This window comes from Ascaphus truei, chromosome 1, assembly GCF_040206685.1.
Source record: "Ascaphus truei isolate aAscTru1 chromosome 1, aAscTru1.hap1, whole genome shotgun sequence".
Lineage (NCBI taxonomy): Eukaryota > Metazoa > Chordata > Amphibia > Anura > Ascaphidae > Ascaphus > Ascaphus truei.
This window is the reverse complement of record NC_134483.1, coordinates 329,913,671-329,934,649: the sequence shown is the minus strand read 5'-3', so window position 1 is coordinate 329,934,649 and position 20,979 is coordinate 329,913,671. Positions and strand designations below refer to the sequence as shown.

The following is a 20,979-nucleotide window of genomic DNA, read 5'->3' as shown; positions in this document are numbered from 1 at the left end:
GTCCAAACCGCTTAACTGCAAAGCGGATACAATTTCAATAGGAGAGCTTTGATCACTTACAAGTCAAGTTCAACGACAAGTGGCGTGGGAATAAACAGTTTTAGGGCCCCTAGAAATAAAATTCTTTCTGTCCCTAGTTCCTAGACCTCCCCCCACTCGAACACAACCGGGTCCCCATATCCTGGACCCCCGATAAGGGTCGAACCGAGAAGAGCGGGTCGCGCCATAGGTTCTAATGGCGGCGGCAGAAAAAGCTCAAGAAAATGGCTAAGTGTCCATATTTTGCCTGTTATTTGTATATCTGTTGTGTTCTAAGTCTATGGCGGGGATTCCCATAGCCGCCAACGGCGGCGGTTTGCCATTGAAAGTCTATGGCGGCGAAGCCCGTTGTTTTCAATGGGGATTTAGTGAAAAAACGTGATTTAATTTACAGCGGAGTTTTGTGTATTAAAATGTGAAACGGGTTTAAGTGTATTTGTGTATCTCGGTTCCCCAGGTCGTAGCAAGTCGCAAATTGGACCATAGGGTGTCCCAGTTCCGGCATTGAGAACTGGGGAGTTTGGACCTGCTGGGCCCAAAGGGACCGGATATTTTAATATGTTCATGTTTTATCCAACATACTGTATTTCAAGGTATAGGTAAAATCCAGAGGAAATTCCTTTGCATACCAGGGTAGCATATGGCCAGAAAGGCGACCCAATGTCTAGGACCTGAGTATGTTTCAAAGGATTTTGTCACCTCCACTGTTTGGATGGGGGCGGAGATTACTCAAACCAGAGCAGTCTTCAAGTGTTCCATTTCACACCTCTCAAACAAAGAATATCCTGCCAGAATCCCAAATTGGTAGACTAGCTGGCATTCCTGATGTAGAGGAGGGGTTATAGAAATGAGACCCCAGAGCTCTACTGCGCATGTACCAACTAGCAGGGGGCATGAGTCAAATTGTGTTCCCACATTAACGACAGGCTAGAGGTAATTGAAAACCAATCCACGGTACTCAATGTTAAGGATAGGGCACAAAAGGTTTATAAACTGTTGTTCCCCTGTATCCTTTGTCTTCAATTTATCATCTGAATGCTACCTGATTGCGAGAGAATTGCTATGCTTCATACTTCTCATTCCCCAACCCCAAAGTAAGTGTACTTGTTTGTTACTGTATTATTCGTGTGTTCCCCTATCCAAAGGAATAAATATACTTTATTATATCTAAGACTCGTCCCAGTTCAACCCAGTGATTTGTTTAACTCTTTAATACCTGTGGCAGGCTATCATCACAGTCACTAGAGAAGATAAGAATGTCATCAAGATATACTACAATGAACTGATCTAAAATGTCTCAAAAAATATAGTTTACGAAATTCTGAAAGCTGTCAGGAGAAGACCAAATAGCATAACCCGATATTCAAAGTATCCGAACTGTTTTTCGGAAGTCCGTTTTCCATTCATTGACAACACGTATGCAAAATAAGTTATAGCCCCAACAAATATCTAATTTAGTGAAGACCAAGGCATCTTTTACTTGTTGCAGCAGTTACTGAATTAGCGGAAGTTCTTGATGGTGATATCGTTCAGAGCACGGCAATCTATACACAGCCTCAAGGTTCTTCTATTTTAGGGTAAAAAAATAGGGTGCCTCAGCGGGAGACATACATGGAGTAATAAACCACTTTTCCAGGTTTTCCTTTATGTATTGGTGCAATACTTTGGTCTCCTGACAGGACAGCGGGTAAATACGACCAAAACTAATAGTAGTACTAGGTATCAGGTCAATGGGACAGTCATATTCCTGTTGCAGAGGTAAAGCTTCAGTGTCCTTTTAGTCAAACACACCCCAAAATTCAAAATATTTAGTGGGTAGCAAGGTGGTTACCCCCTTATCTTGAATCGAACAAGAAACATTCTATATGGGACCAGAGGGCATTTAAACAAATCTGCACGAAAACAATTCGAGACACAGAAGGTAGAAGAGAAAACACGGGTTCTCACAGTCCAGTCAATAACAGGATTATGCACCTAAACCACTGTAAACCAAGAATAAAAAGGGAAATTAGGAGCTGAGAAAAAAATCTGAAGAAATGTACTCTTGGTTATCAAGAGAGGCCAGGAGGAGTAAAATCATTTGCATCGTAATGGGTCCAGATTTTAATGGAGATCCTCCAATCGACTCCACCAGTTCAGTTTGAATCTTCTTTTATAGTGGAATTTGGTGTTCCTGTACATAATGTCATAGATGAAATGTCCTGATTCACGTGAATCAATTAAGGTGTCTACTTGACAAGGAGACAGAGCAGGACCATTTAACATCCCGTATAACATCAAAAGCAAAACGGTAGCAACTCTATCATGGAAGTGTTGACCGGATATAGACAGTTTTGAGGAAGAATCATTATTACTCGATGGAACTTCTCCATTCATCATTAAACAAATTCGTTTTCCAACCTCAGGGCTTGATTAGGATGGGCTACGATTAAAATGCGCTTAGAAATTCACTGTCGCAAAATTTTTCCAGAATTACCGCAGTACAGGCAAATATGAAGCTTCCACACTCTCTGCGCCCACACTAAAGCTCCTATGACAATGTTGTTTCCTGGCAGTCTTCATCACTTTTCATTGCCGCCTGCCTCGATCCCAGCCTGTGACCCAGACTACTCTATTTTCAATTAAGGACTTTATCTCTTGGTACAGGTTGGTGATTTGATATCCTACATCAGCCCTGCTGGATGCTTCCTGTTTAAAGACGAGCATCGTTACAGCAATGAAATTCTGACCTGCGTTGTTGTCTATCCTCCGGGTTCACAGGACCCCTAGAATATCCAATCTGCATTGGTTCAGGTGTAGTGCGGCCAGCTAGAGAATCTTGCCTACTAACTTCAAGGCGTATAGCCGAGCGTAGACGCACCAAGTGACGTATTTCAGTTCTGCGTTCCCCTAGCCTGAGGTTGTGCACAAGGTCTATCATTGCGGAACAGGTTTCTGGATTGGCGATACAAGCCAATTCGTCTTTGAGATCATATCTTAATCCGCATCGTAAAAATCTTACCAGTCCAACCTTTCTCAGCCTCCAAAGCCAAGGTGGGCAACCCTGTTGCCATATCGCCACAAGTGGCAAATTGGCCATGAAAGTATGGCGAATTTAAGTTTGCCAGCTCCCACAGTAAATTAAACTTTTTCCTGACGGCATGTGCTAGTTTCCACTTTATGAATGAGTCATTGACGCAACACCACCATACAATACTCCCCTCTACCTTTAGTTGGAGTCTAGACTCGACCTTGAACTGTTATTTTTTTATGGGAGCTAAAATTTGTAGTGACACAAGTAAACGAAAAGCATGGTGTGGCGATTTTCACTTCACATTCACCACACCTGTGGCTACATTGAAAAATAGGTTGCCCACCTCTGCCCTAAAGGTTCCGGTCCGGGATTTTGCTGGAACTTGCCGTTACATGGCCGTTGCAGCCATCTTGGCTCCTTGCAGGCTCCTACTTAATACTGCACTTCTTGCGGGAATTTTCCAATCAAAGGTTCCTGTTTGTCTGCAGTTCCAGCCTTGTTACCTTTTATCTTCTGTCCTCTTGCCTGTGGATTTCCTGTTGCCAACCCTTGCCTGTGACCCCAAACTTGCACCTTACCGCTTGCCTTGATCAGCCTGCGAACCGACCTTGCATCTCTGCCATCTGCCTTAACCCTCAGCCTGCATTTCGACTACGATTACTCTAAACAGGACTCTGTCCCCTGGCTCTGCTCGGTGAATATATACCTCTACCTTAGCACAGTGTGTCTTCTTCCTGATCTGAGAGGAGCACTGTTATACAGCTATCAAAGTTTTTAACTTGAATATATAAATTCATTAAAGCCTTGTCGAAGTCTCAGAAGAGCATATTGTGTAGTCTAGTTAGAAGCTCTGCGGTCAAAAGCTTTCTCGAACTTGGCATTAAAGTCAGTATAATTTTGCAAAAATGGACACTTATATAAGGGCACCCCCGTTAGGTTACTGAGGAAGAACACAATTTTAGCTTGACTGGACAGAAAAATGGTCGGACGAAAATTAATTTTGCACTGGTTAAAGAAAACTTGAAATTTGTCCAGTTTCACATTAAAACGGTCAAGTATGGGTAAGGTCAGGACTGGAACAGCGGGGCGAGCAATCATTTCTACCTGAGTCATCTGTGTTTGTAAGGTGAGGATGGTAGTCTGAAGCATGGCATTTTACGCCTGTAAGGTGGCGACTTCACCCTGCAGGTACTGCAGCGCATTGCGGATCTCCTGTATGTAAACCATGTCTCTCCACGTTGATGGAGTCTTTTTTCTTGGCTTCACAAACTTTCAAGGTCCAAAGGAAATTCCACAGAGAGAGTCCGTGATACTGTATCAATAGGAATGTTCGTTGGTAGCCGGAACCAGGAGACAGGATCTGCAGTGCGTAGTAGGCAGAGACTTCAGGAAGGAGCAAGCAGATGGGGTAGTCAGACGATCCAAGGTCAGGCAGGCGGTAAACGGAAGAGTAGTCGATCAAGCAAAAGGTCAGAGCAGTAAAAGCCAACAGCAAGTCTGGGAGCTTCCGAGCAGCAGTGGAACAGAGAACCTGCCTCCAGGGTAGCAAGCTTGTTGATGCACTGGAAGATAGGACAGGTGCCTTTTTATTGGCCATGGGAAGGCACGTGATGTAGTCAGTATAGTGGTCTACCGAGGGCCTGTATAGAATGGCGCAGTCCCTGTGTGCGGGTTCTTACAGACTGAATATGATGATGATGATGATGATGATATATATATATATCCACAAAATGGCCGCACACACAGGAGGTAAAGAGCTTTTCCAGGAGGCAGTCATGGTGCAAGGTAGAGGAGATAAGGGGTAGTCAAAATGAGATCACAAGTAATCTATATTACCGGCACAACACTAAGTTAGGGCAAAAGATCATTTTATTGCATCCAAATTGGACACAGGTCGATGTTTCAGTCCCCAGGGGGACCCCTGAAGAAACGTCGTCCTGTGTGCAATTTGAATGCTTTCAAATATGGAAGCATGTAAAGTTCTGTGCATCTTTGTATGAGTAACATTTTAAATATATGTAAAAGCCATAGTATTTAATAAAATTAGCCTTCCTTTTATTTTGCTGATTCTGGACACATTTTGCTTCAGTAATTATACGTAGACAGATTGTTATATTGTGGTACAGTCACTGTCTACTTATATGCCATGTGATCTAAGTGGTAACATGGCAATTAGTTAAAAAAAATCTTTCAGAATAATTAGTTTATATGCAAAGAAATTCAAAAGTTACCTTCAAAGCTTTGGCATTTCTTATGGTGATTAGTTGTTGGGCAATTACAGAAAGAACTTCAATGTCAATTCTGTTAAATTCATCAAAACAGCACCAGGCTCCAGATTGAGCTAAACCACTGAAGAAACGGCCCATCATCTACAGAAGCAATAAAAATGCAAGTGTTCTATATACATTTAACCTCATTTCAGGCATATACAGTACTTGAATATAGATAGAGAGGAAACCATGACCCTGGAGTTCTAATGCATAGTTAGCAACTTCATTCCAGTCATTGTCGTTTGACAGAGATTTTGACTTAGACTTGGGAAGTACAGAACTACAAAACTAGTAGTATACAATTGTATTTTCCCCTTTTTCTTGCAATTGAGAAGTAAGTATTGGTACATATACTCTTGTGTTGTATAATTTTTTTTGTAATTGAGAGGTATTAGTATTTATCTTTTGATTACTCTTTTCTATCAAGCATTTGCTCCATAAACTACCAGATGCTCTTATGTACTCCAACAAATGCATTAACTGTACTTCTACTGTTTGTTAGTATCCCCACATGCTGGTTAGATTGTAAGCTCTTTGGGGCAGGAACTCCATTCTCCCAATGTTACATTTATGTCTTGTTGCATTTATCCCATCTGTATTATTATTTTTCCCTGCATTATATTTCTACTGTTATGTTATTGGTGTTATAAAAATACAAATATACAGTACATATATACATACATACATACAGTCATGTGAAAAAGAAAGTACACCCTCTTTGAATTCCATGGTTTTACATATCAGTACATAATAACAATCATCTGTTCCTTAACAGGTCTTAAAATTAGGTAAATACAACCTCAGATGAACAACAACACATGACATATTACACCATGTCATGATTTATTTAACAAAAATAAAGCCAAAATGGAGAAGCTATGTGTGAAAAACTAAGTACACCCTTACTGCTTCCATAGGAATTGAGATGCTAAGTAGCAGACAGGTGCTGCTAATCAAATGCCCTTGATTAATTGATCATCAGCAAGTGTGACCACCTCTATTAAAGCCAAAGTTTTAGCAGTTTGCTGGTCTGGAGCATTCAGGTGTGTGTTAACACAATGCCAAGAAGAAAAGACATCAGCAATGATCTTAGAGAAGCAATTGTTGCTGCCCATCAATCTGGGAAGGGTTATAAGGCCATTTCCAAACAATTTAAAGTCCATCATTCTACAGTGAGAAAGATTATTCAAAAGTGGAAACCATTCAAGACAATTGCCAATCTTCCCAGGGGTGGACATCCCAGCAAATTCACCCCAAGGTCAGACTGTGCAATGCTCAGAGAAATTGCAAAAAAAAACAAGAGTTACATCTCAGAATCTACAGGCCTCAGTTAGCATGTTAAATGTTAAAGTTCATGACAGTACAATTAGAAAAAGACTGAACATGTATGGTTTGTTTGGAATGGTTGCCAGGAGAAAGCCTCTTCTCTCTAAAAAGAACATGGCAGCACGGCTTAGGTTTGCAAAGTTGCATCTGAACAAACCACAAGACTTCTGGAACAATGTCCTTTGGACAGACGAGACCAAAATGGAGATGTTTGGCCATAATGCACAGCGCCACGTTTGGTGAAAACCAAACACAGCATATCAGCACAAACACCTCATACCAACTGTCAAGCACGGTGGTGGAGGGGTGATGATTTGGGCTTGTTTTTGCAGCCACAAGACCTGGGAACCTTGCAGTCATTGAGTCGTCCATGAACTCCTCTGTATACCAAAGTTTTCTAGAGTCAAATGTGAGGCCATCTGTCCGACAGCTAAAGCTTGGCCGAAATTGGGTCATGCAACAGGACAATGATCCCAAGCACACCAGCAAATCTACAACAGAATGGCTAAAAAAGAAAAGAATCAAGGTGTTGCAATGGCCCAGTCAAAGTCGAGACCTCAACCCGATTGAAATGCTGTGGCTGGACCTTAACAGAGCTGTGCATAAACAAATGCCTGCAAACCTCAATGAACTGAAGCAATATTGTAAAGAAGAGTGGGCCAAAATTCCTCCACAACGATGTGAGAGACTGATAAAGTCATACACAAAACTATTACTTCAAGTTATTGCTGCTAAAGGTGGTTCTACAAGCTATTGAATCATAAGGTGTACTTAGTTTTTCACACATGGCTTCTCCATTTTGGCTTTATTTTTGTTAAATAAATCATGACACGGTGTAATATGTCATGTGTTGTTGTTCATCTGAAGTTGTATTTACCTAATTTTAAGACCTGCTAAGGAACAGATGATTCAAATACAAAATACTAAATGGCGCTCAAAACACTCTATCTAAGTGCAACAGTGCAGTAACAGTGCTAATATACAGTGATATAACACAAAATACTCGTGCACAAAAATATGAAAAAAAGGACACTCAAACCCTTCACGGACTAGTTCCCACGTCCACACTCAAAGCAAAAACGAAATATCAGGGGAGCGTCAGTATCTGAAATAAAATAAATAAACTACCATAGTGCATAACGTTACAATAAAACATTGAGCAGGTAGAACTCCATAGGAATATGCTAGATTATGGATGATAAATCAAACATCAGTCATAAACCAGGAGGTTGGGAGAAAAAAGACCCAGTAGAGAGACACACAGCCAAGATGTTAAAATGCCAAAAAACACTTTATCCGACAATGATAAAAAATCAAGGCTTACAGGATACCAGATGGTATAAGGCGTTGGTTTTAGAGTGATCTTGATGCCGAGTCGCGACCTCGGGAAACCCCCTCACACAACCGCCTCATTCACTGGCTCCGTCCTTGCTGCTAGTCCACGCCGACAATGCGTCTGACGTAATGACGCTCCCTCACGCGTTTCGTCACTCTCGGGTAACTTTTTTGTATTCAAAGCATCAGAGCAGGTATATGCAAACACGTGGCGTTTCAGGACAGACAAGTCCTCTCCTCAGACCATACACCTTACTAAAAGGTGAAGGATGTGACCAATTGGTCACATCCTTCACCTTTTAGTAAGGTGTATGGTCTGAGGAGAGGACTTGTCTGTCCTGAAACGCCACGTGTTTGCATATACCTGCTCTGATGCTTTGAATACAAAAAAGTTACCCGAGAGTGACGAAACGCGTGAGGGAGCGTCATTACGTCAGACGCATTGTCGGCGTGGACTAGCAGCAAGGACGGAGCCAGTGAATGAGGCGGTTGTGTGAGGGGGTTTCCCGAGGTCGCGACTCGGCATCAAGATCACTCTAAAACCAACGCCTTATACCATCTGGTATCCTGTAAGCCTTGATTTTTTATCATTGTCGGATAAAGTGTTTTTTGGCATTTTAACATCTTGGCTGTGTGTCTCTCTACTGGGTCTTTTTTCTCCCAACCTCCTGGTTTATGACTGATGTTTGATTTATCATCCATAATCTAGCATATTCCTATGGAGTTCTACCTGCTCAATGTTTTATTGTAACGTTATGCACTATGGTAGTTTATTTATTTTATTTCAGATACTGACGCTCCCCTGATATTTCGTTTTTGCTTTGAGAAGGAACAGATGATTGTTATTATGTCCTGATATGTAAAACCATGGAATTCAAAGAGGGTGTACTTTCTTTTTCACATGACTGTACATACATACATACATACGCTTTGTCTCTGCAATTATCCTAAAGAGACAGATATTACTTTTGTTGTTGAATTAATTCAGGCAGTTTTGGACCAAGACTAAAAAAGAACATATTTGCAACAGTGCAAAATATATTTCTGTTTCAGTGCAGAAAATGCAGACACATTTTCATTCTCATTCAAGTTAGTGCTTAATGCAGATGGCACTGTTAGAATGGGAACTGTGCAGTTGTTGAATTTTATAAACATTATTTTCAGCTTCATTAATTTCAGTTATGATATTCGACCTTGTGCTGCTCTAATTGGTAAACTCAGATTTTGTATATTTACAGAAATTATCAACTTCAAAATGGCATTATAGATAGATTTCCATACAATACAGAGACATTGGAGGTATAACTTATTGTAGCTCAGGTGAAGTGACTGCACTGATAATCACTAAAATTATCAGTGGTGCCACAGTAACAATGCCTCAAACATCAGCAAATATTAGCACTGGTATTGTCTGAAATGTTGGTGAAAATGCTATGATGATCTTTACTTAAAGCAGTAAATATGACAACATACTTAAGAAAGGAATTTTCTTTTAAAAACTAAGCAATTTTTTAATAGCCACATACTTCATACTTGTATTCTATACAATATAAAAATAACGTGTTTCACATCAAAATGACTCCATGTCTCCAGATCCAATTTTTGTTTATTTATTTAATACAAGAAGTGAACCCAGAACCACGCTAATCTTATGAACAATGTCCATCTAATGCTTTCACATTTCTCCTGTATACCTTGTAATCCAAACCATCAGAACAGTTGAACACTACACACTGGATAGCAAGTGCCTTTGCAAGGTCTTTAGTGGTCTCTGTTTTCCCAGTGCCTGCAGGTCCAGCAGGGGCGCCACCAAGATCTAGTTGCAAAGCACCCATCAGGCAAAGATAGCATCGGTCCTAAAGAAAGTAAAAACATTGCTGTCAATTCTGTTATTGTACCAATACGTGCTGTAAACATCAACTATGAGCAATGGGAAAAATCAGGCGCCATTTGACAACAAAAATCACAGAATATCCTTGCTTAATTAGCATAGCTCAGAATTGTTTTAAAAGTTTCTCCGTACATCTTTGTTAATTTTAATTTCAAACCCCGCTGTACACCCCCTTCACACTGCTGATGGATGTATTGTCTTACATGCTCTCCAAATTTCTCAGTAACCAATTCATCCATTTATTGTCCTGTCTGTTTATTTAACATCCCCTGTGAAATAATTCTCCATAATTCCTATCTTAGATTATTATCTTGTTTTTTTACATCTGTATTAAATTCATGGAATCTTTGTAAATCAGTATTATGTTACCTGAGGAAGAGAGCTCTCGAAAGCTTGTCCTAAAATTTCAATTGTTAGTCCACATAAAAAAAGGTATCACCTAATACTGAAGTACTATCGCAACTGGACTAAAACGGCTATTTGTACTTAATTAATTAGCATAGAAATTGTTTGGTTCTTGCTCACTTGATCTTGTAACAGTTGGAAAATCTTACTGACACATCATTTTTAAATAACTGAAACTGAAAGAACAGTATGCAAGCGTGATACATTTATTAGCTATTACACAACCAGAAATTAACAGAGAGACAAAATTATACCTCGCATGCTCTAAGAGAATCACTTAAGTATTAATTACAAGTTCTTACCGTAAGTGGGGTTATCACCAGTCGAGGGCATGCACCAAGATATTCATATGCATATGTATATTGAGATAAGGCCATACGGGCTACACAGTTGTCGAGATCTATGTCCCAATAATAACGCAGTTGTCTTTGCCACTCAAAACTGTCAATGCTGGTAACCTAAATGTAAAAAAAAGCATTATGTGTGTGTGTGTGTGTGTGTGTGTGTGTGTACGTGCGTGCGTGTGTGTGTGTACGTGCGTGCGTGCGTGCGTGCGTGCGTGTGTGTGTATGTATATATACACACATACATATACGAAGAGAGTACCTGGTACAGACACTGCAAATAAATTGTATCACAATCAGAAAAAAATTACCTATATAATAAAGCTTCTGACGATGCTGGGGATGGAAAAATATGCAAGCAGAAGAGAAGGGTGTTCCACAAATAGCACTCTGGTGTTAGAGAAATGTATACATTTATTAATGCAACAAAAATAATTAAATTAAAATATAATTAAAACAGTCTCATGAACCCCTCACAAAAATCAAGACCTAGCTAGACACCCTATGTTTATGGTAAACTGGCGGATGATGACATAACTAATACATGTGAAGCACCTACAGTATGTGTAACAGCAGGGGAGTGAGGCATGCAATCAGCCTCACACCGCCATGACCGGCCGGCCACAGAAAATCACAGGTGGAATAAGACACCCCTGACCTGGGCAGTAACACACCCTAGGCAACAATTCTACACATATACGTACTAGCAAGGTGTAATGTACAGTATACACACAGGAAATCATTGTAAGAATCCTCCCTGGCAGACAGAGGAACAATAAGTCCAGCAATAGTGAGGAATAGTGCTCACAGTCTCTGAATCTCACTGAGAAGCATGTGACAAAGGCACCAACCATGCCCTACAAATCAAAATAGCTGCGTAGTGGCTGAATACTTAACCGGTAAGGACATCACGGGGCTGAAGGAGCAGCTGGAGTACTGATGTCTGCAAGGGTCAGACGCATGTGTGGAGGGTCCAGGAGAGTACGAAGACAGGAGGGCAGCTGTTACACATAGCTGTTTTACATGTATTAGTTATGTCAACCTCACCCAGTTTACCATAAACATAGGGTGTCTAGCTAGGTCTTGATTTTTGTGATGGGTTTGAGAGACTGTTTTAATTATATTCTAATTATTTTTGTGCAATGTTGTAGTAATACATTTATACTTTTCTCTAACACCAGAGTGCTATTTGTGGGATACCGTGTGTGTGTGTGTGTGTGTGTGTGTGTGTGTGTGTGTGTGTATGTGTGTGTGTGTATATATATATATATATATATATATATATATATTGTGACAGGGTCATTGACTCCGTGTATGTGAATAGGAGATGGCAGTATGCATGCTATCCAGTAAACGAGGGGTTAACTCAGCTTGTCAAGCAGACCACAGGTGATTTGAATTAAGCTCCTTCACCTGCTTTAAAACAGGAAGAGGAAATACCTCTGGGGCGGCAGTCTCTCTCTCTGAGGCATAGAGGGAAGACAGAGGAAGTGTTAAGACAGACACAAGCTGCCCAAAGCGATCCTGTCCCAAGAGGGAAGAATAAAGCTCCCAGGTAAGGAGCCAACTGCGTTTGCTGTACTTTATTGGGCTGGAATAGGTTAGCTAGCCAGCCAGATAGTTAGCCTGCACTTTTGTTTAGCTAGTACCCCGACCGGGGTTAGGATTTTTGTTTCGTTTCAATTTTAAAGGGACAGTGTACCCATTGTTTAGTTACCGTTTTTGGACAAATAAACCCATCAGCATTATTTCACCGGAAAAGACGTGTTGTCTCCTCACTTACCACGACCATCCTGTCACACGATATATATATATATATATATATATATATATAGATAGATAGATAGATAGATAGATATATTGAAGAATTTAGAGAATGCTAGAAAAGTTTCCAAATACCAGTGCAAATAAATCTGAAAAAATATACATCACGCTGCTAGAAGTTTCCCAAATGGGCAATCTTATAAATATTCAGTTGAAGGAAAAAGCTTAGAAAATATAAAGACTGACATAATAGTCCTGATGTGCTAAACGTTGGATTACCTTGTCCTTTACAAGATCACTGACAATGTCCCTTGCATGCACGTCAATTGTTATTAAAGAAGTTATGATATTTCTGTGCAATGTAGGAAGTTGACCACGGACCAGTGCAGCTAAAGCATTCAATCTCTATAAGTAAAAAGAAAAACAGTTGAACTTCGTTTTGTTGGTAGTAGCACCTACAAGTCCCTGAAAATGTTGAGAAATGATGGGGTAATTTACTGAACACAGTTAGCTGCTTATAATGTTATGTCACTCCAGTATAAAAAAAAACTAGTGCTAATATACCAAATAAGTAAACATGTGAAGCATGTTGATACAGGAAGAAATCTGATTGCCAACATTTGGAGTCAAGAGGGTATTTATTGTTCCCCTTATGAGATATCATTAGATGATATTTCACTGTGGTTTTGTTTGCCTTCCTCTGGATTAATATACTGGAAGTACAAATATAGGATAAAGAATCTATTATCTAAATTTAGCATACAATAGGTTGAACTTGATGGACATATGTCGTTTTTCAACCTCATTTACTATGTAACTACTGTATGTAACTAATATAATTTAGTAAATGAGCGCATGATTTTGGAAATGTTTTACATTTCTGACTTACATGTGTATTGGTCATTTGTATAGAACTGCTGATGGTAGTGCATGCATTTTGTACTACACTCGCTTCTCCAGGTCTACAAAACCATTATGCCGTTAGGTACAAATTGATTTTGATTTGCTACGGTATACAGCAAATAAAAATATAACTTGTGAGCACATTCACATCTCATACAAGTCTGCAACCCTGCCTTTCCCCATTATCTCTTAGCATACAATGCTTCCACTGCAGCCAGGGATTCTGGGAAATGACATGCACATGAGCACAAAGTGTCACCTTTTGCTTCAAATCCATTTTAACATGGACCAATATAAGCGTATGCCTATCGCATTACACAGCCTTTCAGCACAGCCTGTGTTAAAGAAGTGCATAGCCAGTAACCCTACTCACAGGCAGCTATTTCAACCTTTTGGGTCTCATCAGGGTGAGGCTGGTTATACTGTCTTTGCAATATGAAGCTGCGATAGGTTTCAACCATACTGCTGCGGCGCATCTGAGTCTAAAACTCACCCGTCTTGTCCCGCGGCTGTTTTCTGGCTGGCGCTGAACTTGGCCGCGCTCCTGCCGGATCTTCCTCGATCTTCCTCTCCCCTCGCGACCTGGTTCTCCGGGTCCCCCTCTGCCTTCCCACATCCCCCACATCCCCCACATCCCCCCTCCCACCTTCGGGGAGCCCTGGGCACGCGCGCACGCACCCTGTACCGCGTGACCGCGCATCAGTGACAGCACGCAGCGGTCCAAACCACGTCTTCCCGTGCATTGCGGTGGCGGCCGAATGAGACTCAGCTCGGCCGCCACTGTACATTAAATAAGTTATGGTGGGTAACAAATTGACAAAAACCCTCCACCACATAGCATTTAGCAAATAAAAATATCACTTGTGAGCACATTCTCATGTCTCAGACAGGCCTACAACTCTGGTTTTCACCACTATCTCCTAGCATACTGTACATAATGACCAGAGCTAATATTCTGTACAATGAATTCAGCCCAGTTTTTTTACATTTGAGTAAATCTTACACCAGACAGGCATTCTCTGCGGCAAGATATGTTCAGATAGACTTACCTCAAAGTTCACTTTTTCAAACTCTGACACAGAATTCAAGTTGTCCTGAACCTTCCCTTCAAGGCAATGAGTGAGATCCCTGCACCACATAAGCTGAGAAATTGTCAATACAACCTACGTAGAAAAAAAATGGAAACATACTAAGTTCACTGCAGATAAGGACTGCTTGACCCACCTAGTCTTCACATTTGTCTACCTGCTCTTAAACCTAATGCGCAATGTGCTACCTGGCCTTTTTTCCCATTCAGGGTACCATTATGTCTCACTTCAGTAGCTTTTAATCACTGTACTGTTGTAACTTCTACCACATCAGCTGCAAAACTGTTACATAGGTCCACAACTCTTTGTATAAAGACTATATTTTATTTCCTTTGAACATTCCTCTCCCCAGTTTAACAGTATGACTTCACATTCTAGAATTCCTGTGGCATTCCATTGACCGCTTTAACTACTCAATTTGAATTCTATTTATTTATCAAATGTTTTACCAGGAAGTAATACATTGAGAGTTACCTCTCGTTTTCAAGTATGTCCTGGGCAGAGTTATGATGACAATACATGGTTACATTAAATAAACAGGGTTATACATTATATTTAAAAACATTGCATGAACAGTTAAAGGTAATATAGGTTATAGGCGTATGTAACAGTTATAGACCAGATTAAAATGTGAGACCGCTTTAATTTTGAAAGGATTTAGACTGGTGGCGGCTTGTAGAGTCTCAGGTAGATTGTTCCAGTTGTGAGGTGCATGGTGTGATGGTAGGGGGTAACCAGGCTCTCAAATAAAGGTTAAGCCTGTATTTGGATACCCCTGATCCGAGTATAAGGGTTCAAGAGAGTTAGCTCTTGAGCCCAGTACAATTGTATGCTTCAACTGTACTTTGCGTCAATAAAGTATTTGATGTGTTTTTCCCTTTCTGGGCATGCCAGTGAGCAGGGATTGCTAGGGCATGAGTTTCAAGGGGGATTTTGCAGAGGAATTGTTGTCAGAATGTGCCTAGGTAGTTGGGTTCCGGAGTTGTCGGTTCCCCTAAAAATGTACCCGGGAATCATGCCCGATTCTTGGATACATGTAGGCACATTGTCCCAGCAATATCTCCCCTTGAAAACACTAGCGCGACTCACCGCTAGGGTTTCCTGCTTCAGCATAGCCCAGAAAGGTCAATGGGGCACAGGGATGAATAAGTGTCCCTGTAGCTGAGGGGATCCCAAGGTTAAGGGGGGTACCCCAGTTAGTGTCCAGGTAGCCCAGATCCTGTATTGGGTTTGTGGGTGCTCCGACCGTACAGTATATAAGGTTGTGAGGGGACTCTCAGAGTCCAGGCTAAGTTCAAAAGATAGTGTGTGGGGAATAAAGACTGATAGGAATAAAAGTACATCTTTCGATTCTATTCCCCATACACAGAGACTTAGGAATGTATTAAACTATATTTTATTAATACTGTGTTAATACTGTAATGTACTGTTGTGTACTGTAATGTGCTGGGACATTCGGAACCGATGCCCAAACAGACTGCCGGGGCTAACCCATAGACGCCAGTAAGTCTGCTGGACATCGGAGTTCAAAGTAGCCAGAGATGCCAAAGGTGTGAAAGCCATTTGGGTATTAGGGAAGGGCTCAAGTACCCAGGTCAAGGGAACAATGGCAGTCATCCGGGCTGCCATTTGCTCTGCCAGACCCAGTGGAGCTTGACCCAGCGGGTGGCATTGAGATAGCAATTTTATATTTCCCGCTGACCCGGCTTTTCATACCTGCTTGGCTCTGATTGGCTGCTGAGAATGTTCCCACGCAATGATTGGCTGCTGAGTTTCATGAATGAAACTCAGAATACTATAAAGCAGGGGTGAGCAAACTTTTTATGCCGAGCCCCCCTTTTCAATCCATGAAATTTCTCGGGCCCCCCCTGCCTGATGTAATCAAAATCACATAAAAAAAAACCTTTATTAAACGGTATACAATGTAAATACAAATATGTCTAAGGCCGCACAAGTGCCCGCGACGCTAGCAAAAGTTGTATTTCGCTTTGCGGCGGCGGCGTGGGCGACCAGGCCATTGATTGGTTCAGAGGCTGTCACATGAGGCGACAGCCCCTGAAATATCTAATACTGCACCGACACACTTTATTCGAGCAAATACCCAGTATGTACCTGGCAGATACCTGGAATGCGCCGCTCCTCACCTCTGACAAGCCCCGTTGCGTTTGCCTTCCCAGCCTGGGTTCATGCCTGGCTGACGGGCGGCTGATCTGTTAAATGATAATGATTAGGATTTAATAGGCTGCAATGCTTCGCGTGTCTACCAGATGGCATAAATTCATGAATTGTAATGCAGTATATATATATATACTGTGCAGTATTGCAGCCAGCGGGAATAAAATGCTTCAATCCCTGCCTGGAAAATACCTCAATGCACTCGGGCAGAAAACAGTCACAAACCTCAATACACCCGGGTATACCCGAATTCGTGGGACTAGCCGAGCTCGAATAAAGTGTGTCGCCAGTGTATTGCCGGCTTCAAAAAATTGCGTTGCCACGTCACGCTTACTATAAGCGCACGAGGCGGCGGCGACAATGCATTTGTTTTCGGGCGACGTCGCATCGCCGGCACTATAAGCGCAGCCTAAATACTTACATACTTCAACAGCTCGCTCTTGCAAAATTAGGCTGCGTCCACGCTGCCGCGGAGAGCAGTGACATCAACTCTCCAAGCATGAGCGCAGGGTGTCCTGCATACTTTTGCAAGCACGAGCGGGGAAGTGTTAACACTTTTTTTTTTATTATTTCTGTACATTCATAGTATGATTGATATAGTGGCAGCCTACCCTCTCACTTGCAGAGGATCGCAGTGAAGCAGGTTTCCAGCGGAGGAGAGCAGGAACACAGCGCTATTGTAGGGCAGACACCGTAAGGAGGGCACAACCAACAGGCACAGCACACACACACACAACCAACACTCACATAATCACAACCAACACACACAACACTCAATCACAACACCCACACACACTCAGACAGACAACCAACAGGCACAGCACACACACACACCACACACCACACACTGCAGTATATATATAAGTGTAGCCCTGGTCCCCAGCGGCTCCCAGAGACCCCCTCCTTTGGATCAGCACAGTCGCGGGTGCCGCCGGAGCCAGCGACGGACCCGCCGGCAGTTTCCAAAGGTGGGGGCCGGAGCAGGGAGTGTTGCGAGGCTCGGCGGCGTACCCGGCTAGCGGGGGCCGCCATTGTGGTTGATCGCGTATGCGTGGATCAGGCTAAGGAGTTGCGGCGGCCCTTAGGGAGTTGCGCATGCACAGTAGAATCGCACACGCGGCCCCAATGTAGGAATAGCCTGCATGGGACTACAATTCCCAGGAGGTTAAGGGGGAAAGGCACCAGGTGCCCCCGAGTAGCCAATAGGGCTGGAGGATTGCCCTGCAGGGAAAATAGATACATTTCGCGGGGTTTTGAGGAGAGGGTCAGTCAGCGCCAGGAGCAGCCAGGGGAAGGAGGTAGGGTGCAGGAGTCAGTGACTCCCTGCACTAGGCCAGCAGCCCCCGAGGCCCGAGATAGCCCTGAGCCACCCAGTAGTGTGAGTTGTGTCAGGGACAGGCCCCAGGTTAGGGACCCTGCCCCTTACTATTCAGAGCAGTTAGGGACCCAGCGGACACGGCACGTCCATCAAGAGGTTTGGGCTCAGACCTTTGCTTTTGCTGCAGCAGCCATCCGGGTGGGATCGCCCCGGATGGTAGTTCCTGTATTCATCCGCCATCGGATCCTTTGCGAAGCTCCTTGGCACGCCCGGGCACTGGAATGCTCGGCAGGTAACCCACACCAAGTGCACCAACGATACTATATTAGATTCACACAGGACCAGTGGCTGCGCAGTCACACATATCTATCTCACTTGAAGCGTGGGAGACATATTGTGTGGGGTTACTGGACACGGGGTGGGATCACCTGGTGAAGGGGGTAGCATCCTGCGAGATGCAGTAGTTAGTGTCTCCTCTAGGGAGGGACACCTGTTGATTCTATGCATGAGTACGGTTGCACTAGTAAAGGTATTGGTTGTTTTCCATACTGTGTGTTGAGTGATATATATTGTCCTGCGAGGAACCACTCCCCCTCTGGTGGGAGCCATCGCAGGTGGAGGCGCTGCACCGAGTACGAGGTTACTCATATTATACTTGCCTCAGGTTCCCAGTGGAGGAAGCTCAGCCCTACTGTGCGCCTAACAGGTAAAGAACCACACCTGGTAACATTAGGTTCTCCGCACCCACACTCGATCTGCGATTGGGTGGGGGAATACCCGTTACATATACACACACACACATATATACACACACACATATATACACACACACACACACACACACACACACATATATATATATACACACACACACACACACACATATATATATATACACACACACACACACACACACACAAATATACATACATATATACACACACACCTGGTGGGTGGGGGGAGGGAGTAATTAAGCCTGCTCAGGTCCCCCCCATGTGCTGCTGAAAACGGGCGGGTAACAGACATGAGGAGGAGGGCTTGTCTGTGTGCAGGGAAGACCCCGCAGCAAGGTCCCGCCCCCTCTGCAGGCCCCGCCACCTCTGCAGGCCCCACCCCCTCTGCAGGCAGACACAGCAGAGAACTGGAAGCAGCCTCTGCAGAGAGCTTCTGGCCGCCCGTGCACAACTCTGCCCATCCCCAGGTTTCCCCGCACGCAGCCTGCGCCCCCCCTACATAATCTTGCGCCCCCCCAAGGGGGCGCACCACCCAGTTTGCGCACCTCTGCTATAAAGAATGTCTGAGCCAATGAGAATAGAGATTCCCAGTAGCAAGAGCGCGGGCGAGCTTTTCAAAGTTGCCCTTGCGCGAAAAGCAGAGCAACCGGCTTCGATTTCAAGCCAGAAAAGCCTGCCTGATTCTAAGTCCCGATTTTTGCGACCAAGTTCTCAAAATCGAACGTAGCGGTCGCGGCTGGGATTTGATGTAGATTTTGGTTCCAGAGGATCACCGGTAGCTCGTGGTCAAGAAAATTCCAAGTTCTCAGAAGAGAAGGGAGCGGTGGCGTGTGGAACTTCACGCTGATTTGGGAACCAGGAGATTCTGGGCTAAGTCCCGGTCAGGATAAAACTCTTATTTAGAATTCCTTGCACCTAGGAAAGTCTACTTTTCGACCCCAGACCCCCAGTAAGTGTGTCTTTCATCTGTATTTTGTTTATCATAGTGTGTAAGTGAATTTGTGTGAATACACTACAATTTATTTCATTACCTTGTTTTGCTCAGTGAATGATCCTGGTTAAAAAGGTGTAAAGTGCCTGCTCTCCCGTGACACATGGTAAGAGTAGCGGCCGGATTCTATGTTGAACCTTGGGACCATGAACAGTCTTTTGGAGTCAGATCTCAGGTGATAAATACTGTGTGTGGTAGGGGTGAGGAGCTTGTTCAGATAGGCGGGTCGCTTGCCCAGAAAGTATTTGAAGGCAAGACAAGAAAAATTAACTTTGCACCTAGACTCAAAGGATTGCCAATCTAGTTCTTTGACCATTTTGCAGTGGAGTATTGTAGTTACATTGGAGGACTAAACAGCATATTGAGTAGTAGAGGGTGTCTAGTTTGCCAAGGTGAGTTTGGGGTGCTGTACCACATACTATATGTCCCCATAGTCTATAATTGGCATTAGTATCAGCTGTGTGATGCACTTTGCTTAGGTAGGATTTACTCCTATAAAGTACATCTAGTTTAGTATAGTATTTGGATGTTAGGGTATCAATGTGCAACCCAAATATTAAATGGGAGTCAAACAATATGCTCAGATATTTAAAACTAGTGATAGGAGCTAGGATGGTATTAGAGTTGGTTCTGATCTATAGCTCCATCATTGGTAGCTTTAGAAATTTAGCCTTGTTCCCAAATACCATTGTTACAGTCATGTCAGTGTTTTTAAACAGCTTGTTCAGAGAGGCTTGGGCTGTGTGCATATAAGATTGCGTAATCCGCATACATGTTTATTGAAGCTCCCTTACAAGCTGTAGATAGATCATTGCTGAACACTGAAAAGAGTAGGGGCCCCAGAACAGAACCTTGCGGAACACCTCAAGTGATATCCAAGGGGTTGGAGTTAAAGCCTGAGATAGACACATGTTTGGATCTACAAGATATGTCTTGAATGAAACCAGTTTAAAGCATTTTTCCCTATTCCAAAGCACCAAAGTTTGTTTAGCAGTATCAAAATCTAGGAATATTGCACCAGTAAGTTGTCCCAGTTAAATTCCACTCTGGATCTCATTGCAAAAACTTAGGAGGGTAGTTACTGTTGAGTTCTTTGGGCGAACTCCAGATTAGGGTTTGCTAAGGAAATTTATCTTGCATAATTGGGAGTGGACACATTTTTCCATGATTTTGGATAGTATTGGGAGAAGAGAGATTGGCCTGTAGTTGGAGACTGTTTTTGTCCCCACTGAAAGATTGGGACAACTCTGATAGTTTTACTGGTCTTAGGGATATGGCCTGCAGACACAATAGAGTTAATTAAGGAAGCAAGTGGTATGGCAATGACTGGGGCACGAGTCATAGGAACTTTGATTGCAGTAGGTCAGGTCCATATTGGCTGCT

The 20,979-nt window shown here is 42.9% G+C and overlaps 1 protein-coding gene across 4 annotated transcripts in view; it reads right to left on the bottom strand.

The window, feature by feature from the left end:
• Nucleotides 1-20,979, bottom strand: part of DNAH6 (dynein axonemal heavy chain 6) — a 448,872-nt gene that overhangs the window by 250,732 nt on the left and 177,161 nt on the right. For all 4 annotated transcript variants that reach the window (XM_075607019.1, XM_075606995.1, XM_075607010.1 and 1 more), the window contains 5 exons: nt 14,340-14,453; nt 12,667-12,792; nt 10,582-10,737; nt 9,678-9,839; nt 5,284-5,421 (listed from right to left, as the gene is read on the bottom strand). In XM_075607019.1, the coding sequence (XP_075463134.1) occupies nt 5,284-5,421; nt 9,678-9,839; nt 10,582-10,737; nt 12,667-12,792; nt 14,340-14,453 (696 nt within the window). The remainder of the gene's footprint in view (nt 1-5,283; nt 5,422-9,677; nt 9,840-10,581; nt 10,738-12,666; nt 12,793-14,339; nt 14,454-20,979) is intronic.